This window comes from Mauremys mutica, chromosome 2, assembly GCF_020497125.1.
Source record: "Mauremys mutica isolate MM-2020 ecotype Southern chromosome 2, ASM2049712v1, whole genome shotgun sequence".
NCBI lineage: Eukaryota > Metazoa > Chordata > Testudines > Geoemydidae > Mauremys > Mauremys mutica.
In genome coordinates this window covers 268604178-268631103 of record NC_059073.1, presented here as the reverse complement: position 1 = coordinate 268631103, position 26926 = coordinate 268604178, and the positions used below count along the sequence as shown (strand labels likewise).

Genomic DNA, 26926 nt, shown 5'->3' with positions numbered 1-26926 from the left:
TTTAACCTTGTACTAATTTTTCTTAAATGTGTATTAAGGAAATGTTACACCATTTGCCTTTATTTTTCTTGCTTTTTATTAGACTTGGTAACCTAGAGAAGTAATGTGGCTAAAGAATTTTGAACTGTGTAGTATTAAAACTTTCTCACTATTTAGCACGCTTACTCATTATACCAACGTTGATCAGTCTGATCTGTTTATACTATCAACTTTTTAAATAAACCGATGGTATAACCAGAAGAATGGTTGAAGATGGTATGAAGAATTGAGAGGAGGAGGAAGTATTTAGTTTTTAAATGTGGTGTGGTATTAAACTTCATATTTACAGTGAATAACTTAATATTGTTACAGAAAAAGGAATCAGTTGATTCTAGACCACATTTTGTAGCAGTATATTATCGTACTCTGCAAAAATTGAGACCTACTTGCAGTAGTTGAGATGGGCATGGGTGGTCAAAGTGAGTCCTGGCATTTCAATGAGGGATGGTCTTCTCAAAGGATAACCTCACTTCTGGAATTTGCTTCTCCCCTCTGTTCCAACAGAGTCTGAGGTTTGTTCTTCTTTTTGTAGGGTTGTCTTTTTATTTAGAGCAATTCTCTTTAAAATGAGGAAAAAGGATAACTGAGTTTGGGATACCAACTGAATAGTGTTACTTGCTTCTGATAAGGAGCACCTCATAGACTCTCTATTTAAAGCATGACTCATTTTTCATTACCTTTTGACCTTCAGATTTCCTCTGTCTGCACCTCTGCAGAAATAAAACCGGTCTGGCGTTATTTCACTATGCAGTGTTATCACAGTACAGATGCCAGTTTGGTTTTGTTTAAAACTTGTTACTGTAAGTATCTTAGCTATTGAGAGTAACTTTTTAATTTAGAAAGTTAATGTGTTAAACAAATTGGTGTGGCAAAGCTTCTAAGCAGTAACTTGCAGGACACCTGTACTTTTATCAGATTTTATTGGGCTAAGGTAGCTAACTACTGCTTTTTTTTTTTATTTCAGACACTGTTTAACAGTAAAAGTAAATCTTTAGAAAGAGGATGTTCAACAGTGCAGAATAGTGTGGTGTTTTGTTTTTCCTTTTTTTCTGTTCCACGATATCAAGGTCCACATTTAATTGAGAATTCCAGGTGCCTTTGCTTTTCATGCCTGCATAGTCACTTTTTCAGCCAACCAAATAGACTGACGGACACCTGAAATAAAGGACCCTGTATATAGAATATTTCAATTGGGTATAAAATGCCAGCAGCATTTCCTGCTCTTTTCCCCCTAACATCTCACAAAGGATTCTGCCAGAGACTAGAAATCTGGGAGTCTGGATATACTTTTTTGTATTTTTTTTTTGGCACTCCCATCTTAATTACATTTTTAAATAGGATGCCAGCATAATTCTTTTCACATTGGAGTCTGTTGAATGGGCATGGCTGCCAGTCTTCAGCATGGGATGTGTCCTTCCCTTGCCAGCTGGTTCCAGAGAATTCTCGTACGGACAAGTCATCTGGAAGTTCTGCTTCTGTCTGATGCATATCAGTTCAGGGACTTCTGCTACTATATAATTCTAATCTGGATGGGTTTTTGAACCTTGGGATGTGAGTATTCAGGAGGATTTGGGGACTTCAGAGGTTATGTTGATGATATTTATTTACCCTCTCTAGAGTCTCTCCTTAGCCTGAGGTGAGCCTAGTTTTGCATTGCTGGCTCAGGCACAGTGCAAGTGGCAGTTGCCATTGACAATGTCACACACATGCTCTTGCAACTTTTTCTCTCTACCTGAGGACATCTGCCAGTTGGGCCTCAACTTATTTGGCATTGGCCAGCTGTCAGGTTTAGGGGCTGAAATAAAAGGACAGCTGCCTTCCATTATTCAGGATAACTCCTTGCATAGTAGAAGCAGAATTTCCTCCCATCTCCCAAAAGGACAGGAGAGACCTCAGAACAGAAATGGGTAGGCATGTCTTAAAGTTTGGAAATTTGTTTTTGGGACATATTAGCAGGGATTTTTAATCACCCTTTTCTTTCTTAGAGGCACTTCTCTTGTGAGGGAAGAGGTATTTCTTTTAACAAACTGTGAGGACAAGTTTGGCTGAGGAATCACCTCCAGTATTGCTAAGCTAGCTATGTATGTGAACTCTCACCTTTTTTTGCCTCTGTTTCTGGAGCCAACAGTTTAGAAGAAAAATCTGTGAAGTACTCAAAATCTAAACATAATTCTATGTCTCACTGCTACTCATAAGGCTCTTCCACTTCAACCAAGAAAGAAAGTGAGCTCACTCTTGTGCCAGGGTGGGGAAGGAAGAACCCCAAAAACTTTTTCCCTCTTATTCCTGATACTGTATTCAAGAGAGTGTCTGTTTGATTCAGTTACTATTTGACTCCATTGGCCAGAATGGCCAGAGAAGCTGCAGATCCAACCTGATTAAATATTTTTCTGAAGGGTCAAACAGGAGTTTGTGATACTAGTGCACAAATGATAAAGAAAATTATTGCTTAGAGTGGGAAGCCCCTGTGAAATCCAAACAGTATAGACAGTTGCTTATATTCAGTATGCTTACAGAAGCCAAGAAGTAGTTATGCAGATTCCTCAAGTAGCTGTGGCTTCAGCTGTAGTTTCTTAGTTGAGTATAAAGTTTTTTCCAGGTAAGGGATACTGATCTATTTGGTTTCTTGGGAAGTATTTTTAGGGAAGAATTCTGATCATAGAATATCAGGGTTGGAAGGGACCTCAGGAGGTCATGTAGTCCAGCCCCCTGCTCAAAGAATCTATTTTGGTTGAGAGTCAGAAGTAATTATTCAGGTTTTGAGATTACCTAATGTTCGTGTATGGTGGAGTTTTTTTTGTGGGGTTTGTTTGTTAGTATCCTTGTCTAAAAAAGAACCTCCTAAAGATTTCCTTTCTTTTGTTAAGAGCTAGGTTAAAGCTAAAATACTGTAAATTCCTAGGAGGTTCTCCTTTAGACAGGGACACTAATAATTTTGTGTAAAAAGTCACAGCTTCAGAAACCAGTGAAGTTATATTTCTTACAGAGCAAGATAAATACTTCTCAAAAATCCATCTACTTCATTGTTTAGTCTCCACTACAAAAGCCTTCTTTTACTAATACAGTTGTTAAATACACTTCTATCCTGATATAACGCGACCCTATATAACATGAATTTGGATAGAATGCGGTAAAGTGGTGCTCTGGGAGGGCGGGGCTGCGCACTCCGGCAGATCAAAGCAAATTTGATATAATGCTTTTTCACCTATAATGTGGTAAGATGATTTTTTTTTGGCTCCTGAGGACAGCGTTATATCAGGGTAGAGGTGTACTAGGATTCCAGAACATATATAAATTTCTTTCTTGGTATGTGTGGCTGGTAGTTCACGGTGTTCATACATCTCTAAAAATGCAATGACGTGGTAACTTATCTTAAGACCATTTCCTTTTAGTAAAGCTAATTATGCAAGACTTAAAAAGTGTGCCTAAATGTAGACTTCTAAATTCATCTTTAACAATAAGGGACCGAATTTTCAACAGTGCTGAGCCCTGAATTGTTGGACACCCAGCACTTTGAAAATCAGGCCATTTGTTTAGGCGTCTAAATGTGTACTTTGGCCAGTGTGTTTTAAAAATGTATGCCTAATGTCTTACTGTTCCAAGAAATGGTATCCAAAGTATTGTTCATACAGCTGTATGACACATTATAACTGTTTGTTCTGTCCAAAATGTGAAAAACAGAAGTATAACCTTAAATTTACAGAGCCTGTTTAAAGAACCTTTTAAACCTTGACTTCAAACTCAGGGACATTTATGCTTTATGTGTGGCCTATCCAGAACCTCTTGGAGAGAGACTTTATACTGAGACTAAATTTTTTTTGGAAAATCATGTACGCCATTTGCACAAGGTAACTATTATATGACTAAAAATATGCATGTTTTGTCACTGTACATAACAAAGAAATTCTGCAAGTCCTGTGTAGATAGATGTAGCTGACAATGTTCAGAGTACATATTCTTGCTGCTTTCACTATTCCTTAACGGGAGTATAAAACATGGTCTCATAACCCAAAATATATCTTAATTTTGTTACGTTTTGTTGGCTTGAGGGGGATTGTAAATGTATTTAGTGTGACTGGATAATTTCAACTAAAATTATTTAAATAATTTTCCAAAAGTGCCTTCTGCTTCTTTATATTTTACTGGGGGGACAAGTTGAAAATAGGAGTAAGGGGAGAGATGGGGAAGCACAGACAAGTAGATTACCGAAGCATTGTCCAATTGAGTATTTGCATTATAAACATGTACTCATGATATTTCAGCACTTCTATTTTTGTCATTCATATACTGATTGACTAAATCAAACTGTATTTCTCCAGCTTGCAGTATAAATTCAGTTTCCTTGAAATAGGGACTGTCTCAGTTTGTCCTTGTGGCTTGAAGTACACTATTGAAACTCATAGTAATCAATTGACTCTTATGCTGTCAAAAATACTGCACATGCATGTATACACAATATTTTGCCATTACATTTGGAAGTAAACTCTTATAATACGGCTTGTTTTTTTTCCTTCATAGCGTGTTCTGGAATCTGAAGAACAAGTACTGGTTATGTATCATAGATACTGGGAAGAATACAGTAAAGGGGCAGACTACATGGACTGTTTATACAGGTAAATTTTGCCAACAAGTTTTTAAACTAAGTAACTGGAGATCACTGGAGTGAGAAAGTTTGAGAAAAATGTGTAGAGTTGACTAAAGGATGCTGTAGAAGATGAGATTGTTCACATAATATGCTGGCAGCTGTAGCATGGTTAGAATATGGCCCAGATCGTTAATGACTACAGTGTTATAATTGGATAATGATCTCTATGAAATAGGTTTGTGGTCTCAATTAGTGTTTAGTGCAGTGGTTCCCAAGCTGTGATCTAGTGATGATCTGTGGAACACATGCTAGTAGTCAACAGAAAGTTGGCTGGCCAAGTTGTGCCAACTCCCATCTCTGTTTCTACATGCTACACTGCATTAAAGATAGGAGGGAGCTCTGTGTAGCTCGAAAGCTTATCTCTGTTACCCACAGAAGTTGGTCCAATAAAAGATATTGCCTCACGCACCTTATCTCTCTGTAATTTATTAATGTCATTGTATGTAAGAATTGTTTGAGTAAATGTCCATGCAATTTCCATCATTGGTGCAAATAGAATCTGATCTTGCATGCAAGGGCTTTTTTGAATAGCAGTGTCCTTCCTTTGGGGTGGCACCTGCACCCTGAATAGCCTCTTGTCTTGTATGCCTTTTGCTACAGGAGTCCGTGAGGCCTCAACCATCACTCAGTTCCTTCTTACTGCCTGTGACTGTAGTTAAAGTAGTTTAGATGAGTGTTAGTTTAGTTTGGTGTGCCTGGGTTGGGGCATGCCCTGTGTTTTAAGTCGTGCGACACTTGCAGGCGGCTGATGCCAGTGAGTGATCCGTATGTGGACTGTTTACGCTGTCTGGGGGAAACCATCTCAGCGATCGCTGCAAGATTTGCAGATCCTTCAAGACTCAGACCAAGAAGGAAAGGGGCTCCAAGCCACTCTGATGGAGTTGGTGTTGACCCCAAATCCAGTGTGCCGCTGTGAGTCGGCACTGAGTACTGTGGTGTTGGTGAGTGGCAACCCTTCGGTGCCTGGCACTGCTCTCAGTCTGCGGGGCATGCCAAAAAGGCTAAGAGGAAGTCGTCTCTGCCAACACACCAGAGCAAGACCAGGGAGAGACTAGACCCACGCTGGGCAGTTCTCGATCCCTGACCTTCAACTCACGTTGAGTGGAGCAGCCCGGCCCACTCGGCGCCGACCTCCCTGGATGTCTGGGTGCCCTCCACGCCGGAGGCCCTGCAAGCGGCTTGGGACGTTATGTCTCTGCTGGTACCAGGGCACCATTGGCTCCCCAGTCCAGAGGCAAGCCACCACTTGGATCTCCGCAGTCACTGCCTGGTCGGTACTGTGCGTGGTCTAGGGAATGTTCCGGACACGATTCGCCATCGACCCCCACCAGGTTGTATGTCTGGGTCCCGCTGGCAGGGGTTCCAGGCACCACTCTGCCTTGAGGGACAGTAGACCTCGCGAGGGGAGTAGGCCCCATCGAGACTGGGACAGATGGCAGCAGAGGTCCTAGTCTCCAGGAGACTGTCGTAGCCCATCATGATACAGGCATCGACGCTGTTCCCTTTCTTGGTCTTGCTCCAGGACCCAGCTGCGGCACTGCGTCCACAGTCCTAGGCATCAATCGCTGGCACCATGCTGTCATGCATCCGCCTGTCAGAGCCAATCGTGGAGCAGCTGCTACCAGTGGTACTCCCACTCCTCCATGCTGGGATCATGGTCTTGTAGTTGGCACTGTTCCCAACGCCAGTGCTCCTCCCAATCGCGGGACGGTAGCAGGTCGTACACCAGCCCAGCCTCCCTTCGTAGTAGTCAGTCAATAGGACGGGCTAGTCAGGCTGAACAGCCTGCTCCACCGGTGCCACAACAGGTGCAGTGTCACTGGGCTCCTTGGCTGGCCCAGTGGCCCCCGACGCAGCCACTGGTGGTGGCTCGCTTGGTGGCTGGAGCCTTGGAAAGACAGTCGGCCTCCCTATCTCAGCCTCCCAGACAGGAGTCAGTGGGGTGTTGATCTCCAGTTTCGCGCCTGGAGAGTGACCAAGTGATGGGACCTCTGGCACCGTTGGGTATGCCGAGTACCACACTCCCATCCTCATCCTCCCCTGATGAGGGGATTATGGCTCCTCCTCCATCTATTCCACAGGAGGACTCTAAGGCCCACCAGGAACTGTTGAAAAGGGTGGCATAGAGCCTCAACCTTCAAGCAGAGGAGGTGGAGGAACCCTCGAATTCCCTCTTCAACATCCTCTTGACCTCGCCACCGTACAGGGTGGCTCTGCCACTCCATGAAAGGTGGCAAAAATTTCAAACGCCTTGTGGCAATCCGCAGCTTCCTTGCCCCTCATCTCTAAGAGGGTGGAATGGAAGTACTTTGTGCCTACCAAGGGGCCTGAATGCCTGGTCATCCACCCTGTCCCCAACTCCCTGGTGGCTGCATCGGTCAACCACTGGGAGAGGCAGGGTCAACCAGCCCCTACTCCAAAAAATAAAGCCTCAAGGAGGCTGGACTTATTTGGGAGAAATGTTTATTCATCCTCAAGTTTCCAGTTAAGGGTGGCCATGAAGCCCTCCTGGGGCGGTATGAGTTCAGTTTGTGGGGCTCTCTGCCCAAATTTGAGAACTCTCTCCAGGAGCATGACAAGAGGGGGTTCAAGGCTCTGGTGGAGGAGGGTACAGCGGCTGCTAAGGTGATCCTGCCCGCAGCGCTGGATGCCGTGGGTACGGCTGCAAGATCTATGGCAGGGTTTCTCAAACGGGTCGCCACTTGTGTAGGGAAAGCCCCTGGCGGGCCGGGCCGGTTTGTTTACCTGCCCCGTCCGCAGGTTCGGCCGATTGCAGCTCCCACGGGCTGCGGATCGCTGCTCCGGGCCAATGGGAGCTGCTGGAAGCGGCGGCCAGTAAATCCCTTGGTCCGCGCTGCTTCCAGCAGCTCCCCTTGGCCTGGAGCAGCGATCCGCGGCCATGGGAGCCGCGATCGGCCAGACCTGCGGACGGGGTAGGTAAACAAACCGGACCGGCCGGCCAAGGGCTTTCCCTACACAAGCGGCGACCCCTGTTTTGAGGAAAGCCTGGTCTATGGCCTCTGAGGTGTCCCATGAGGAGGGCGTCATGGCTCCCTTCTATCTGGGATGTCCAGCGAGGCACAAAATTCCTTGCAGGACGTTCTGTTTGATGGCAAGACCCTGTTTGTGAAACAGACGGACATGAAATTGCATGGCCTGAAAGATTCCCACACAGTGCTTAAGACACTTGGCCTCTATGTCCCGGCTCTGGCCAGGACCAAGTTTAAGCCTCAGCAGGCTCCCACCCAGGCCACCCACTCTAAATATGAGCCCCATTATAAAAAGTTATGGGACTATAAGAGAGGCCCAAAGAGGCAGTCGTGTTTTGCCCCCCAGCTTGGGCCTTCCAAGGGCAAACAGGTGGGAAAGCATCAGTTTTGACGGGATGACCGGGGGCAACTTCCTAGTTCATACCAACGATCCACCCACAATAAAGCTTCCCTTCTCCAACCAGTTGTGTGCTTTTCTCCCAGAGTGGTCGCAGTTGACCTCGGGCTGTTAGGTCCTCAACACCGTCTTCTGGGGTACACCCACCAGTTTACCTCTACCTCACCCAACCACCCTCCTGGGGGACCGCTCTCACGAGGCCCTGCTAGAGCTGGAGGTGGGGCAGCTACTTGGCCTAGTGGTGCCAGCAGAGTTCAGATGCAAGGGGTACTACTCCTGCTATTTCCTTATCCTGAAGGCCAAAGGGGGGGCTCAGGCCCATCATGAACCTGCGAGGCCTGAACCAGCACATGGTAAAGCTCAAGTCTCGTTTGAGTCTCTCTGGCCTCCATCATCCCCCTCCCTGGATCCCGGGGACTGGTACACTGCCCTCAATCCGCAGGATACGTACTTCCACATTATATATTCAAGGGACAGAGGCGCTTCCTCTGTTTCACGGTTGGGCAGGAGCACTACCAATTTACAGTCCTCCCATTTGGCCTGTCCGCTGCTCCCAGGGTATTCACAAAGTGTATGTCTGTGGTGGCAGTGTACCTCAGATGTCGTGGGGTCCAGCTCTTCCCCTATCTCGAAGACTGGTTGGTTAAGGGCAGCTCCAGGTCGCAGGTGTGGGATCATGTGGTGCTCCTCCTGTCCACGTGCGCCACCCTGGACTTGTTGGTGAACCACACCAAGTCCATGTTAAACTCTATGTGCTGCACTGGGACTATCAGAGCAGTCCTGGACACATCATCGGCAAGGGCTTCCTTCCCACGGATGGATTCGAGACCCAAAAAGGGGCTCATCAACACAGTCACAGGGTTCCCTGTGCCCACAGCCAGAATGTGCCTCCAGCTCCTGGGTCATATGTCAGCATGCACATACATGGTTCACCATGCCAGACTCCGAGTGAGGCCCCTTCAGCTCTGGTTGGCCTTGGTGTTCTCTCAGTCCAGAGACAGGATGGACAAAGTCCTCATTGTGCCTGAATTGGTGGTCTCCTCCCTACAGTGGTGGTCCTCTCCGGGGAACATGCTGCACAGGGTCCTGTTCAGGGGCAGGCCCCCATCGGTGGAGCTGGTGTCTGACATGTTGGACCTGGGGTGGGGAGCCAAGGTGCGGAATGTTCAAACCCAAGGTCTGTGGTCCGCGCAGGACCTTCCGCTTGCACCTGGAGGGTGGAGTGGGCAGGATTCTCACAGACTTTCTCCTCGATGTTTTACATCAACAGGCAAGGCGGGGCCCACTCCTCTGCCAGGAAGCCCTCAGGCTGTGAGACTTCTGTATAGCCCACAACATTTGTCTACAAGCCCACCACTTACCAGGCACCCGGAACTTATGGGCAGATAGCCTGAGTCAAGACTTCTCTTCTCAGCACGAGTGGTCGCTACACCCAGAGGTGGTGCACAGGATTTTCCAAGAGTGGGGAACTCCCCAGGAGGACCTGTTCGCGAGTCGGCAGAACAGCCCGTTCCACCCGCCGGTGCAGGGACACTCCCATGTTGTGACTGGACGATTCTTTAAGGGATTGGATTGTATTTTCCCGTACATTAGGCTCCCAGTCCTGCAGTGGGACCTGAACTTGGTGCTGACCTGGTTGACGGGTCCCCCATTTGAGCAGCAAGTTACATACTCCTGGTCGCACTTCCTGATGGTGATCACGTCAGTTAGATGGGTCTTGGAGCTCAGCCTTGACCTCCGAACCCCCGTACACGGCGTTCCATAAGGATAAAGTCCAGCTCTGACCACATCCTTCATTCCTCCCCAAGGTGGTCGCCACCTACCCTATGGGTCAGGACATCATCCTGCCGGTGCTCTGTCCCAAGTCCCATGCGTCCAGTGAGGAGCGCCGCCGCCACATTCTGGATGTGAGACTGACTCTGGCTTTTTACCTGGAGTGAACAAAGCCGTTCAGGAAGTCCTCGCAGCTGTTTATCGTCTTGGTCGAACGCATGAAAGGTCGGCTGATCTCCACTCAGTGGCTCTCCAACTGGATCACCTTGTGTTTTCGTACTTGTTATTACCTGGCAGGAATCCCCCCGCCGCCAATTGTGAGGGCACACTCAACTAGGATGCAAGTCTCGTCAGCTGCCTCTTTAGCCCATGTCCCCCTTAAGGACATTTGTAGGGCTGCCACATGGTCTTCCATTCACCTCGCATTATGCGATTGTCTCCCAAACTAGGGAGGATGCCGGGTTCGGCAGGGCTGTGCTCCGTCCCGAGTGTCTGAACTCCAACCCACCTCCAACAGATATAATTTGGAATCTCCTATTTTGGAATGCACATAAGCAATCACTTGAAAAAACAGTTACCTTTTCTATAACTGGTGTTCTTTGAGATGTGTTGCTCATGTCCATTCCATATCCCACCCTCCTTCCCCTCTGTTGGAGTTGTCTGGCAAGAAGGAACTGAAGGTGGGGGGGAGCGTACAGCACCCCTTATTCTGCGCCATAGAGACGCACCCTAGTGACCCCTGGAGTGGTTACCCTACAGCTACTGCTAGGGGAAAAACTTCCAGCAGCAGTACACGTGGTGAGCACGCACATCTATTGTGGAATGGACATGAGCAACACTTTTTCCATAAATGATATTCTTTGAGATGTAACTCTCTTCTTTCTACTCAAAGGGTTTATTTGAACTGATGGACTTGGTGCCAATTGGTTCAGCTAAGGGAATGGCTCCTTTCCAAACACGCCTAGAAAGAAGTGTTAGTTTATGCAGTAAGAAGAAGAAAAGGATGCAGCATTCTGTCCTTTGAACTTGTTACATTCTCAGTCTTTGCTTTGTGTTTTTTTTCTTTTCTTTGATTTGCAGTAGTGCCTAGAGTGCCCAGTTGAGGATGAGACCCATTGTGGTACACACTATGCAAAATAGCAAAAAGATTTTCCAAGCCCCAGGACCTTGTAATTTAAATGTAAGACAAGACACCAGGTGGATATGACAAATAGTTGGTTTAAGCACATGATAACACACTGATCATAATCATCAACTAATAAGCAGAAGTTGCATCACTCCAGCTGCTTAATTGTCAAATGTTTTATAGGCATCATGGCAGAAGTATAGTAAGGAGAAATTTGAAGGACAATGCAGTGACTTTACAGGTAGCATGCATATGAGAATGAAGAGCTGATTCAAAAGTTTGATAAAGGAAACAGAGTTGGGGGGAGGAGTGAGCATGGGGGTGGAGCAGGGCTGGAAGTTTGGTACTTGCTCCCTGTGTGGGCTGGCCGAGGTCCCACTGCCTGCTCCCTGAATCGTTCTTGGGGACGAGGGGGCTACAGTTTCAGGACCACTGTTCTACTCTTGTAGCCCAAGTATTTAAACTGTGACTCAGCATATGTCTCATTCCCTAGACCTTGTATTGCTTTCAAGCTACGGCTTTGTCAAAACTGGAATTCACCCCTATAATGACTAGAAGATGATATAGCTGCTAGCCACTGAAATTTTACGTTCGATAGATACTAGCAGTTTCAGAGGCCCTTAGTGGGCATGATCAATAGTGGATTAATATAGCATATGGGGGGCATTAGTCGCACTGCATTGTTAATGATGATGTATTCTTATGGAGGGCATTTTCAAAGCCGCAGGAATTGTTATGCAATACATGTGCAGCAAGGGCCTGTGTCTGTAGAGAGTTAAGTGTGCATATAATTACTCCTGTGTGAACTCTGTACAGGAGTATCTAGATGCATAGTCCTAATTATTAGCAGAATTATGATCTATGTACATTGTGTTGCGTGTTAATGTGTTGCTTGCCACTCAAATACCAATCCGTTACACATTACACTAATCATGATTGAAAAATTCATATGAATAAAAATCCACTTGTATTGTGTAATATATAAACTGGATTTCACTGACACGGTTTTGTGTAATTTTTCTGGGAGTGTTCCATTTTTTGAGTAAGTGTGGTGTTAAACTAAGAAGACTACCGAAGTGGCTGGAATGGCTCTAATGTCAAAGTGTCTTTCTGGTATATGTGCAATTAATCACTTATGATGACTGTGTACACATGTTGGATCATGGCAGAGACATTTTATTGTATAATAGTGGTACATACTACTTATAGGGTTAAAAATGTACAGGCTTATTTGAATTAACAATATTTGAGTAGTTTTCAGAATAGAAGCCGTGTTGGTCTGTATCCGCAAAAAGAACAGGAGTACTTGTGGCACCTTAGAGACTAACAAATTTATTTCAGCATGAGCTTTCGTGAGCTACAGCTCACTTCTTCGGATGCATAGAATGGAACGTAGAATATTTGAGTAGTCCACCTGCCAACAGAGAGCATATTTTTAATCAGGCAAAGCTATATTTTTATCCTTTAAAATTTAAAGCCATCAATATTGGTCCTAATTTTTATTCCTGCTTTGCAGACAATATTGCAGGGCTGAAAAATCTTCTGCTAAGAAGGAATTTTTATATCCATATTCTGTGTGTTTAAACGTTTGAATAGAAAATGCTGCTGCAACTTCCACTGTAGTATTGGCGGTGCTTCTGCTCTTAGAGTATGAGATATGTAAAAACAATTCAAAGAGCCAAATGGCAGCTTATGATATACTTCAGTGGATAATTGAAAAAAATTCATATCGGTTACAAGAAAACTAGCAGATCAGTAGACGTTATGGACATACATATTGGGTGAATATGGAAGCTGTGGGGCATGAATCACATTGCTTTTAGTACATTCTTGTCTTAAGCTTCCTGATAAAGGCACTTTGAAGGCCTGAATAATATAAAATAAATACTAAAGAGAAGTTTTGTTTTGTTATAGTGGTAAGAAAATTAATGTTATTTACATAATGCTTCGTGAAAGTAAAATTAGCTGAACGCTATCATTCTTTTTCTTTTAATCTTTGCATCAGATACTGTCTAGTAGTGACATGAGTGTCTTTAATCTAGGTTGTTTACCTTAAATTGTTTGGCTGTTAAAACTAAATAACTCAAAGATTTTAAGGACCTTGAGGTACCTGTGCTAAAATAATACTAAAGTAGTTTTTCATCTCCATTTGTTGGTCCTCTTCAGATTAACACAGAACACTCTTTAAATGTCATTAAGATTTGATACATTAATGTATTGTACAAAGCACTTCTCCTAAATGTGTGTGTGAGGAAATTGATAACATAATTGTCACTGAGTAGATGAGTAAGGAGTTACTCATAATTTTTTTTATCTCAAGGTTGCTGAACATGTTTCGATTTCCCCATTAAAAACAAGTCTGAACTCCATTTCAAAATAGGATTCTATTATCATGATTAAATTTTATAATACAGATCCACCTTTATAGTTGTCAACTTTCCCATAGATCTTTCTTTGTTGTGGTAGTACCTAAGGAACAAGCCTGGCCCATTATGCTCTTCACTATACAAATATTATAAATGACACTCCCTTTCCCAGTCTATAGAATTAATTTGCTAAAACTGTTACAAAGGAGTATTTGACTTTGAATTTTAAAACAGAAGTTTATTCTCATGTGCTAAAATCTCCTAGTTGAGGTCCATGATTACAATTCTGATAGTTCAGCTGACCAGCATAAAAGCTAAATGAGGAACAATGTTAAACATTGTAGCTTATTTCTGTTGTGGTTCTCATACACACTTTCCCCAGTGGCGTTAATGGTGTGAGTTTCTGCTATGTACTGTGCTTTTAGTTCCAAAACTGCCCACTTTCCATCTGACAAAACATCGTCTTACCCTTGGAATTTCTTCGTTCGCTGTGTCTACAATGGTCTATGTGAATGCTTACTGTGTTAATACATAATCTTTTGATTTCTCTAGTCTTTATTGCTCTACTCTAATCTCTTTAGGGAATAACTTTCTATACATGAGGCATCTTGTCGCCACTTCAGAAGTTAATTCCTTGAATGTCTATAAGTAACATGATTGAAATAATTCATGCATAAATCAAATTAATGCTGTCTGTGCTGCTATAGTTTGATTGGAAAACTTTGGTTCTTTGACTTCTGAATCGCATCTACTTATCAGGAGTGAAAGGTGAACAAGTTGAACTGATATTTGTATCTACTGAATATGAGCAGAGTTTTGTTTTATTAAAAATGTCACTAGCATTAAAGACTTGACATTCATGATGCACTCTAGCTGTAAGCTCTTCAAGAGTCTACTTCTGTGTATGGCATGTAGTCTAGAGGGGTCTAGTATTCTTCCATTTTAAATGTATGCTGACTCTGGAGTCTCAAGGTCACTGGCTGTAATACCACTTAGCACTTAGCACTTTGATAATAAGTGAACTCTGATAATATTAATGAATATTCACAAAGCTCTGACAGGTAGTTTACCCCTATCTTACAGATCTGTAAACTTAAGCAGAAGTTGTGAATTGACCAAGGCTACAGAGTGAATTAGTGACAGAGATGTGATTAGAACATAGGACATCTGTTTTCTACTGCTGCTCATACCAAGCAAGCATGCACTGTACCAGATAGTGTTGGACATTAGATTTCTCTCCCCTTCTCCCCCCCACCTCCAACACTACATCTGGTATGATTTATCCAGTTTGAAAATTTGGTATTAATGGATACTGTCAGATGAGTTAAGCTTGTGTGCTTCTGTTAACTGATCCTAGATTGGAATTTCAGGGAATTTCTCAGTGAAGAATCTTTGATTCTGGAATAGTCTTCCCTTAAGCCATGTCTACACTAGCAAGCTTACAGTGGCACAGCTATACCGATACAGCCATGCCACTGTAAGATCGCTCATGTAGCCGCGTTATGCTGATGGGAGAGAGCATCTCCCACAACATAGTCCTATGAATGCGAGCACTTATGCCAGCAAGACTTAAGTCACTCAAGGGTGTTTTCTCACACCCTCGAGCGACATAAGTTTTGCTGACATAAGTGGAAGTGTAGACATAGCCTTTGACTTACTGGACCCAATTCAAGGTTGTTCCTGTATTTATAGGTAAACTGTATTTTATTACCTTCAGTGTTTAAATTATTTCCTTTAAATCTAAAACGTCTTGTGTGCTGTAGCCCAATAGCCTATTTCTCCATTATTTTTTTGAAATCTCAATTTTTAGGAAACTTGTACGTGTCCCCTGAAACTTTTTTTTTTAAATTTGAGGTTTTCCTATATCAGGGTGTCTGTTGGACTGATAGTGGGGAGAGATTTTTGGTTTAACTTCTAATTTGTGGTATTTTCACCCTGAGGCTTATATGGCTGCACTTCCCTTTGTTTGTATTTTTTTTTTTTTTAAATAGCACAGTGGTTCTCAAACTTGGGTTCATGAACCCTCATGTTACAGGGGGCTATTGGGGGGGCGGGGGGGAATTCCCTAAGGGCAGACACAGCTGTCCATAGGGACCCTGGGTAGCATCAGGCCAGCAGCCTGGCCTTGGGGACTTCCAAGAGCTAAGCAGCTCAAAGCAAGCATATCTATCACACTGAGGAGATTTAAACTTCAAGACTCCTTTTTCTGAAATGGAAGGGGGAGGTGGATATTTTTTGCTGTTTTTAAAATTAAATAGGCTGCTAGTGTTTTTAAATTATTATGAAGAACAAGTTTAAGCTTTGTTGTAAGGTGCATTGTTTGCCTGGACTGCTCAAGACCTGAATGCTTGTGTAGGAGGAACTTGGAGTTGGCTTCTTAAATACCTTCAGGCTGTTTCACATCGGATACTCCTTGACGAAAATAAGGAGCCAGAGCCAGTATGTGGGGGTGATGAGGGTCATGTGTCTCCCCTGTGTCAGCATGCCCCCCTTTTTTCCAGTGGCCCTGCGGGCCCCCTACTTTTCTGATGGTGTCCCCCTGGGTCCCCACTTCTTTTTTTTCTATTGGCGCCCCTGATAGGAGCCTTGTCTTATAACAGGCTTAATCAAAAGTGACACAAGCTGCAAAAGTGAGATCTTAGAAGAGTGTTGCTGTTTTCATAAAGTAATAAAAATACTGTAATGATAAATAAGTGTGTAATAAGCATGTCATAAAAACAAATTTTATGTTTCCACAATCACTTTTTATATTCATGCTGAGGTAAGGGAGAACATTTTTAGGAGGGGGCTCACGAGACTAGACATTTTACTGAAAGGGGTTTGCAGGTTGTTAAAGTTTGAGAACTACTGGAATAGCATGAAATCCTTTTAACTTATGGTAATGCTGTTATCTGAAATAAGTGATTGTGCTTGGAATTTTGTATTTGAGGGTTCATGTTAGTGGTTCTCAAACTCTTTACCATCAAATTTATACCTCTCTCAGAGCAGACAAGGTCAGGTCATGCGTTTAGATGAGTTTAATGTAAACTACAATGAATAAAAATAAAATAAAAATCTGTGTTCTATAGAGTTACCTTCACCTTGACATGTTTCCTTGAGGTAAATGAGCTTGTTTTTGTGTGCACAATTTTTCTGGGGGTGAAAATGTTGTCCCAAATTGAATAATGATCAAGCCAAAAACCTAAAAACAGTGTTTTTAGGGGTGCCCTTGTATATCTAGAGATAAGAAAATTGCCAGAGGATGTTGTGAAGGCCGAGACTATAACAGGGTTCCAAAAAGAACTAGATACATTCACGGAGAGTAGGTCCATCAATGGCCATTAGCCAGGATTGGCAGGGAGGGTGCCTCTAGCTCACAGGTTCTCAACCCACAGGCTGCATGCAACCCACTTAGCTGGGCCGCAATTGTGTGCTCAGCTGTGTGCAAAAGGCTGGCTCTCAGGGCGGGTCCAGATTTCCAGCTGCGCAATGGGGTCTAGGCTGCCCAGCACAGCAGGGTCTGGGGCGGGGGCTATCTGGCCCCTGCAGCCCAGGTAATGCACATGTGGCCCAGAGTGATAAATAAGTTGAGAACCACTGCCCTAGCTTCTGTTTGCCAGAAGCTGGGAATGGGTGGGCAAGGGTTGGATCACTTGATGAATACCTGCTTCTGGGGTTCCTGGTATTGACCACTGTTGGAAGATGGACAGTGGGCTGGGCTACATGGACTTCTGGTCTGACCTAGTATGCCCCATTCTTATGGTCAGTGGTTGAAAGTTGAAGCTAGATGATTTCAGACTGGAAATAAGGTGTACATTTTTACTAGTGAGAATAATTAACATTGGAACAGTTTACCAAGGGTTGTGATGGATTCTCCATTACTAGCCATTTTAAGTCAAGAGTATATGATTTTTCTACAAGGTGTGCCCTAGTAATTTCTTTGTGGAAGTTTTATGGCTTTGTAATATAAGAGGTCAAACTAAATGATCACCATGGTCTCTTCTGGCCTCGGACTCCATGAAAATGTTCCTGCCCAAAAGGGACGAGCATCACTTTGCTGCCTGAGCACCTACCATAGTGATTTTGAATGGAGGAGGATGAGGAAGAGAGTATCCCTGTTTATAGTGTTGAAGCTACAGTTGCCACCAGAAGCCTCGTGCGTCACTGGGCAGGAAACCTTGCTCAGATCTTGTTGCCCTGTTTAGATGAATGAGGCATGCCAGTTGGAGCTGGAACAGGCATACAGGAAATATAAAAGAAAATGTCACACAGCATTTTACCTTTTCTTAATTTCAAGACTGTAAATTAGAGGCAAGTTTCAAATCCTACACAACCAGTGTACCTATCTTGAACTACAGTTTCCCCTCTCATGGAGTGGCGGATTATTACTGAAGGCAACGTTTACCTGCTAAAGGACCTGTCCAACACACTACTTGCTCTTTTCCCCACTACAGCACTGTTAAGACCTTAACTGCACAATGGACACACTAAACCACTTTTTAACTTACTCTGCACTTTGAGGCGCACATGGTTCACGTGTTGTCACTGATATTGCATTTCTTTGAAGTGAAGAAAAATAGAAAATTTATTTTCATGAAATGAAAGTGTGGACAGGCTGTTGTGGTAGTGGTCTTCCTAATACCATGTACAATGGTAAATATTATGTATTTACTTTTGATATTCCCATTTATTCAACTAAGACTTGTATTTTCCCTTTTAGCATAGCATTACACCTGCTAGCTCAGATTCTGTTGGTTACCTATAATTCCTAAATCCTTTTCGCTTGCTAGAGTACAATTTCTCTCTCTCCCTCACTTTTTCTATTAAATATGATTTCCCCCCACTTTAATTACAGATAGAAATATTGGCCAAGATTTTCGAGTGAGACTAGTAATTTTTGGGTGCCCAATTTCGATGTTTTAAAACAGCCTGCTTTTCAGAAAATGTTGTGTATCTACCATCCAAAAAAAGACCCCATGAAGGTGCCTCAACCTGGACATCCCAAGTGACTAGATATAGCAGAAAGTGAGTTTATACTCCTGTCAACTACATCATTGAAGCAAGAGCATCACTAATGTTATAAGCACACATCTAACTCATTTGTGTTTGTTTTAAGATGGCTCTACAGAAGAAGGGAAGGTATCTTATAAATCTAAAGATTCTATTTAAAAATGAAATTGAAAAAATACATATTTTTACTACATACTAAAATTCATATTTTAAAAAAATCTCACATAATAAACATTCTGGCTACAGCACCGCCCTACCCCGTAATTCAGTTACAAGAAAACCGATTTAAAGTATTACACAACTATATTGTAGAGCAGCACCATTTGTATAAAATGGTACACAAACGTGGCACACTTAAGATCAGGGCCAGAGCAGTATTGTGCTATCCTGTTCCCCTTGATGTTTACTATTGACTTTAAGCCTAAGGATCCTTCAAAATGTGAAACACATTTTTGTTGATCACTGATCTCTTCACTTGGAAAGGAGCTGCGTCTTTAAGAAATCTGAAGTGTGCTGTGTTTTGCCTTCCAATGAAGTGCTCACTCATTTGAATCAGAATAAGTAATAAAAGTTGCACAGCAAGATTTGCATTTTAGTTTGTGGTGATGAAAACTGGCTATTACCCCTGTCTGTAGGTACCAAATCATAGTAAATACCTTTTACAATTATAGTACTTGTGAATAATCACTCGTGCAATTGCACAGCAGAAAAGAAAACTGCGGGGCCGAATATTCATACATGAGCTGAATGGGTCATACATATTGTCTAAATATACATGTGTAAGTCCAAAGATCAGTACAGATCCCTTAAATTGTGAGCCTACTTTAAAAACGATACCCTCTATTTTCTTTTTAATGAGCTTGCACTGCTTTTTATTCCTGTTAATACTGAAGAGCCAATACAGCTTACACTGAGTGATCTAGATTCTGTTCCTCTTGTCTGTCATCAGAATTGTTTGCTTGATTCCAGTTAGTTGCATACTGAGAGTACAATTTCAATACAGTGCAATTAAACAGATATAACGTGGGTCATGGAGCTTGCAGAACTTTCATTGTGCGAGAACTAGATAACCTAATTTGACTCTCTAAGCCCAGGCTTAATTTACAAGGCTAGCATTTGGGAGCTGTGAGGATTCCTTTTAACATGCAAACTGGAATACATGGGACTTAGTCTCAAACAGATTACTGGTGTAAACTGCCTCTCTTGCTCTATGTAAAGCATCCATCTCATTTAACACAAGAATAAAAATCCAATGGCATCCTTTCTCAATACAGGCAAATGTTAATGTAGGATTGCAATTTTACTAAATGTTCTACAGTCACTAACCTAGTGTAGGAAGAAAATTGTGTATCTTTATGTACTCCTATCAATCACTTTAACATCTGAAAGTTAGCAATTCTTGACTAGGCAGAGGGCTAGTCAGATCATGAAACAAAATTTATAATCCTATAATCCATTTTTTAGAGTTGCTTTTCAGAGTATAACTACAATTTAGGAGTATGCAACATTTTTGTAACCTTATGTGAAATACTTTATTTACTATTTTCAAATGCACAAAAAGATACTAAGCATGTCAAAGAAACAAGTAAGGACTCATATCTGCCCTTTAGAATTTACACAACAGGTGATGTCATGTTGTGGCTCACTGATGGATGGATAGAAAGAGGGGGAGGCAAGGGCTAGGGCAGGGATCAGCAACCTGTCAGAAGTGGTGTGCCGAATCTTCATTTATTCACTCTAATTTAAGATTTCGCGTGCCGGTAATACATGTTAACATTTTTAGAAGGTCTCTTTCTATAAGTCTATAATATATAACTAAACTACTGTTGTTTTTAAAGTAAACAAGGCTTTTAAAATGTTTAAGAAGCTTCATTTAAAATTAAAATAAAATGCAGAGCCCCCCCAGACCCGGGCAGTGTGAGTGCCACTGAAAATCAGCTCGCGTGCCGCAGGTTGCCTACCCCTGGGCTAGGGGGTTGAGACAGTCAAACATGTTCCTATCCTGGCAGTTCTGTTATGTCAAGCTTTTTTATTACCATTTTACTTCTCTCAGGCAATAAGGCAGGAATGAGCAGATAAAACAAAATCCAGATGATGAATTGGATAAATCAGCCCAGATAGCAATACTTACAAAGAATCTGTTAAAACACATTCATTAGCAATGGATACAACAGTTAGATATGTAGATTTCCAAATATGCTTGCAAAACAATCAAAGAACTTGAATATGTATAGTTCTTCATGATCCAATTGCATGTAATTACAAATTGGCAAGATCATGTACTATTGTTAAATGATCATTAAGCATACAACAGTTAGCATCATAAAGCAAAATTATGAGTCTCAGGTGTTTAAAGTGATATCCACTTGGTAACATCTTCCCACTTTTCTCCATCTTCCCACATCTCTTTGTGATCCCCCTACTTCCTAAAAAGAATGGCGCTAATTCATGTCTGCACATATTTGAGCTAAATGTATATACAATTTTAGGTTGAAGAGTAATAAAGTTAAATTCTGACACCTTGGATCTACATTAATAATGAGCAAATCCCATAACAGTAAAGCACAATTAATCCCTCACGAGGTCTTGCTTCTGTTTAAAGGGATAGTATCAGGTCAACTTTGGCCTATAAATTTCACTAAACAGGTTACATAACCTGAGGCTAACAGAAGTATTTATATATTTTAAAAAAAAAGGCAAGTTTTTTAACTAACCCCGCCACCCACCTCCTAGTTCCGTGCTGTTTACACAACACAAACTTTGCAGTACTGAGAAGCTGTAAGTGAAATGACTCCATTTTAACTTTTTTTTTAAACTATGTATTTGTATGTGATGTAAGTGGCTGTCAAACTTGCCCCATGTCCTCTAAAGCATTGGTTGTATGTGGTTTGAGCTGGAGTGTGTATGTGTGGTTTGTTTTTTTGTTTGTTTATTTGTTTTTTGGTCAGTGATTGTCTTAGAAGTGTGCAATTATTTTCCATTGGAACTACTTTTGTAGTCATGAGAAAGTGGTTGTGTTGGTATTTTTAAGGAATCATTTTCTGTGGTACCCTGAAACTCTACTCTTTTTATTTCTTATGTTGCTACTTATTGATCTCAGTATCAGTCCAACTTTGCAATTAATCCCTTTATCAACACAGATTCAAAGATGTTGGTTGCTTTATTTCTTCTCAATCTGGTTTGGATCTGAGGTAGTGGTATAATTGGAATAATTTAATAGAAATCTGGTGTTTGAAGTTTTGTATTGTCTCAATTTCTCAAATGTCCAGTCTTTTTGTAAGAACTGATCTAAGTAAAATATTTAACTAGGAAAAACAAAAGTCTGAGACAAGGGGCAGTCACAGACTGTTTTTAAGACAAGACTATCATCATCATTCCTTCTGGCTGACCTTTTGCACAACACAGGCCAGAGAATTTTCATTCAATAATTTCTACATTAAGACCATAACTCCTGGTTGAGGTAAAGCATGTGTCTTAGATCTCTAATCTTCATTTAAAAGACTTCAAGTGATGGAGAATCCATCAGACCTTGAATCATCCTTGTAGCTCTTTTCAGAACTCTTTCCAATTTAACATCTTTTTTGAATTGTGAATTCCAGAACTGGGTGGTGTATTCCAGTAAGTCTTGCTAATGCTATACATAAGAGGTAATGCCAGCTCCCTATTCCTACTCTCTGTCCCCCATCTGCTACATTCAGTGACCATGTTAGAGCCCTTTCAGCCATTTCACTGCGCTATGAGCTCATGCTCTGTTGGTTATCTACCATGACGTAGGTTAAGATTTGGTCATGGTTATTTTTAGTAAAAGTCACGGACGGGTCATGGGCAATAAACAAAAATTCACAGAAGCTGTGTGACCTGTCTGTGACTTTTGCTGCTGCGGCTCCATTGTCTCCCAACCACCACAGTGGCAGAGGATATGGGGGGTTCCCCCTCTGCCCGTGGCAGCTGGAAGCTGCAGGGGGCCCTCCCTCCACCCATGGTGGCTGAGAGCTGCAGAGTGACCATATTTCCCAAAGAGAAAACGGGACACCCCCAGTCGCTCACCCGAGGCGTCCCTGAGGCTGTCTCCCATCTCTGGAACCCTGAGGAGGGCCCCCTCAGGAGTCTGTCACCTGTCGCTGGAATCTTGCAGGGGGTCCCCTGTCGCTTGTTGCTGCTGTTATCTGTCACTGGAATCCTGCCAGGGCCCCTCTGGCTGCCAGCTGAAGATTCCTGCAGCCCGTGTGGTTGAAGCAGAGAATGTCATGGAGTGTCTGGCAGTCACGGATTCCATAACATAAACATAGCCTTAACCATGACCTCCAAATGCTTTTACAGTCACTACTTTCTAGGATACAGTCATCCATTGTGTTCGTGTTACCTACGTTCAAGTTTGGGATATCCAGAATATGTCGTATATTAGTTGGGTCAGGAAGCCTTCAAGTACAGGTTTAAATGTTTCTAAATAGGAAGGGTATTTTTAGTTGAGGTGTTCTGAATGCAGTGTTTTTCTTTATAGAGTTTTTGATGAATGCTAATTTTCTGTATAAATGTAGGACAAAAGATGACTGTTACACACATCATCACACTTCACTACACCTGAGGAATCTGAAATCAAGCAAAGTAAACGTTACTAGGCAGAGATAAATAAGAAAAGAGCACAGGTAGTGAGAAGTAAACTTAGGGTACGTCTACACTACCCGCCGGATCGGCAGGCAGTGATCGATCGATCAGGGAATGATTTATCGCATCTAGTGTAGACATGATAAATCGATCCCTGATCGCTTGGCTGTTGACTCCTGTACTCCACTGGGGCAAGAGGCAGAAGCGGAGTCGACGGGGGAGTGGCAGCAGTCGACCTTGCGCCGTGAGGACTCTATTGTTTTAGCTGAAGTTGCGTATCTTAGGTTGATTCTCCACCCCGTCCACCACACACACACAGTGTAGACCAGGCCTTAGAATTAAAAAAAAAAAAAAAAAAAAAAAAAATCCAAGAAGCAGGTATAGGCTTTGGTTTACAACATGTAATATTAAAATTGATGCTCTAATATTTGTCCATCACTTAGAAGTTATAAAACTGTATACACTATGTGCTGAGAATTATAGTCATAAATGTCAAAACAGTGTCTTTTGGAACAGGTCAGATCCAATTAATAATAATATCTTGTAATTACTGACTAAAATAATAAATCAAGCAATTGTTTCCTATGCTGTATAAAAGTCATTAATATCTAGCAGCTAACAGGATAAGATCGTGTGATATTAAAATAAATATTAACACAAATGAGAATGAACTTTTTATCAGAATTCTTTATGGCATTCCGGTGTGATGCTGTGACCGAAAGGACTAATGCAAGCCTTACACGTGTTGAGAGTTGAATCCTGGGAGGTTGTGTTATCTCTGTTTTTGGCACTGGTCTGACTGCTACTGTGGAATACTATCTCCAGGTCTGGTGTTGTGAAATTAAGAAAGATGTTGATAAATTGAAGAGGGGTCAGAGAAGAGCCACAAGAATTATTAAAAGATAGGGAAAAAAGCCTTACAGCAGGGATTCTCAAACTGGGGGTTGGGACCCCTCAGGGTGTTACGAGGTTATTACATGGGGGGTCACAAGCTGTCAGCCTCCACCCCAAACCCCACTTTGCCTCCCACATTTATAATGGTGTTAAATATATTAAAGTGTTTTTAATTTATATTTGGCGGGGGGGGGGGGAATCGCACTCAGAGGCTTGCTATGTGAAAGGAGTCACCAGTATAAAACCACTGCCTTATAGAGAACCACTGCCTTATAGTGAAAGAATACAGAAGCTCAGTTTGTTTGTTAACCAAGGTAAGTACCTAAATGGTGAACAAAACTTTGGTAATGAGCTCTTCAATCTAGCAGACAAAAGTATAACAAGCTCCAATGGCTTGGAAGTTGGACATTTGACAAATTCAGGCTAGAAATAAGGCATACATTTTTAACTGTGAGGGTTATTAACCATATGCACATGAGATTTCTAGTTAGTAGCAAAGATTTTTAATACAAATATTCAGGAATAGTACTCTATGATAGGTCTGATGTTACCTATTCTCCAGTGTTTTAAGAAAGGGGGGAGTTATCTAAGCAATTACAGACCTATTAGTCTAACCTCAACAGTGTGGAAGACTGTGGAACACATGATGAAAGAAAAAGAAAAAACTAATGGAGGTAAACGGCAAAGGGAATGTAATGCACCCTGGGAACATGGGTTTACCAAGGGTAGATTGTGCCAGACTAACCTGATTTCCTTCTTTGAGAAAATAATTATTTTTTTTGAAGGAAAATGCAATAATATAGTTGGACTTTAATAAAGCATTTGACATGGTACCAAATAGCAAATTTTTAGTTAAATTAGAGAAGATGGGGACTAGCACAAGAACTGTAGGTACATATGGAACTGGATAATGGAGAGAAAGCAAGGGGTGGTGCTGAAAAGTGGAGGGAGGTTAGTAGTGGAGGGTTTCAGATTGGAGCGAGGTTACTAGAGGAGTTCCTCAAGATCTTTCTTGGGATTAGTCTAGCTCAATATTTTTATTCTTGACCTTGGCACAAAAAGTAGGAGTGTGCCAGTGAAATTTGCTGATACAAAGTTGGGAGTTATCAATACAGAGGAGGATCAAAATATTATACAGAAATATCTGGCAGACCTTGAAGACAGGAATGATGGGATTAAAGTCAATGGTAAAAAGTGCAAGGTCATGCACTAGGGTCTAGTAATAAGTTCTGCTACAAGCTGTGCCCTCCTCAGTAGGAAATGATAGAGAAAGAGAGAGACCAGCGTGTGTGGGTTGATCATAGGATGATGATGATGATGAGCTACCAATGTGATGGAGCTGTGAAAAAGGCAAATGCGATCCTAGTATGTATCAGGTGAGGAATTTCCAATAGAGATAAAGAAGTATTAATGCCATTGTATAGGGCACTGGTAAAATCTCGTGTGGAATACTATGTACAATTCTGGTCACCCATCTTTAAGAAAGATGAATTCAAACTGGAACAGGTGCAGAGAATAGCTACAAGAATGATCAAGAGAATGCAGGTTCTGTTTTAGGAGAGGAGACTGGAAGAGGTTGGCTTGGTTAGCCCAGTGATTCTCAACCTTTCCAGACTACTGCACCCCTTTCAGGAGTCTGATTTGTATACCCCAAGTTTCACCTCATTTTAAAACTATTTTCTTACAAAATCAGACATAAAAACACAAATGTGGCAGCACACTATTACTGAAAAATTGCTTATTCTCATTTTTACCATATAATAAAATAAATTAACTGGAATATAAATATTGTACTTATTTCGTTGTATAGTGTGTATATGGAGCAGTATAAACAAGTAATTGTGTGTATGAATTTTAATTTTTACTGACTTTGCTAATACTTTTTATGTAGCCTGCTGTAAAACAAGGCAAATATCTAGATGAGTTGATGTATCCCCTATGTGTTCTGGGGTGTGGTTTTTGCTGGGGTGGACCAGTGCTCTGAGGGAGTATCGAGCATGCTTCGCTGGCTGGCTCTTGCTCACATGATCAGGGCCTAACTGATTACCATATGTGGGGTCAGGAAGGAATGCTCCCCCCCCCGATAAAATTGGCAGTGATCTTGGAGGTTTTTCACCTTCCTCTGCAGCATAGGGTGACCAGATAGCAACTGTGAAAAAATGGGACGGGGGTGGAGGGCAATAGGTGCCTATATAAGAAAGTCCCAAAAAATGAGACTGTCCCTTTAAAACGGGACATCTGGTCCCTAGTGCAGCATGAAGTGCAGGTCACTTGCCAGGATTATCTGGGTATATCTCTCTTCATGAATTCCCTGATACTGATGTTGGATATTGATGTATCTTGATCCCTCCTGTCCCTCTGCTTGTGACACACAATAGTTTAGTCTCCTATGGGCTATAATACTTTGGTCTAATTTTGGTTGTTGGGTTTAGTAAATAGGTGGGGGGGGGGGGTGATGGTGGCATGTAATATGCAAAAGGTCAGATTAGATGGTCTGATGCAGGCCTGCACAACTCGTAAAGCGGCGAGGGCCATATTACTCCAAATAAAACAGCTGAGGGCTGAAATTCCCCCGGCCCCACCAAACCCTCCCCCCAGCGCTGTCCAGCCCCCCAAAACATAACCCCCCCCCCAGCACTGCCCACCCTGCGAAAACAACCCTTCCCCCCCAGCCCCGTGGAAACAAACCCTCCTTCCCCAGGGCTGCGTCGCTGAAACAGCGGTATTGAACCTCGCTATTATGTTATAGCGGGCCCCTAAGGTAGTATAATTAAAGTAAAAGAAAAATGTCTTTTTGCTAGAAGTAGAATAAGATCTTCCCCCCCACTTTGTAATCAGTTGCCCTGTTGAATGAATGAGGTGTGGATGAGGAAGGCGTGGAAGGCAGCACTTCTAGACAACTGCAACCAGGGCCGGCTCCAGAGCCCAGCGGGGCAAGCACCCGCCTGGGGCGGCCCTTTCCCGGGGGGGCGGCAGGCTGGGCCGGCGGACCTGCCGCAGTCATGCCTGCGGGAGGTCCCCCGGAGCCCTGGGAGTAGCGGACCTGCCGCAGGCATGACTGCGGAGGGGACGCTCGGCCAGCGGCTCCAGTGGACCTCCCGC

The 26926-nt window shown here is 42.7% G+C and overlaps 1 protein-coding gene across 6 annotated transcripts in view; it reads left to right on the top strand.

Annotated features, from left to right (window-relative positions):
- Positions 1–26926, top strand: part of CUL2 (cullin 2) — a 102671-nt gene that overhangs the window by 13094 nt on the left and 62651 nt on the right. For all 6 annotated transcript variants that reach the window (XM_045005276.1, XM_045005277.1, XM_045005278.1 and 3 more), the window contains 2 exons: positions 3785–3887; positions 4558–4652. In XM_045005276.1, the coding sequence (XP_044861211.1) occupies positions 3785–3887; positions 4558–4652 (198 nt within the window). The remainder of the gene's footprint in view (positions 1–3784; positions 3888–4557; positions 4653–26926) is intronic.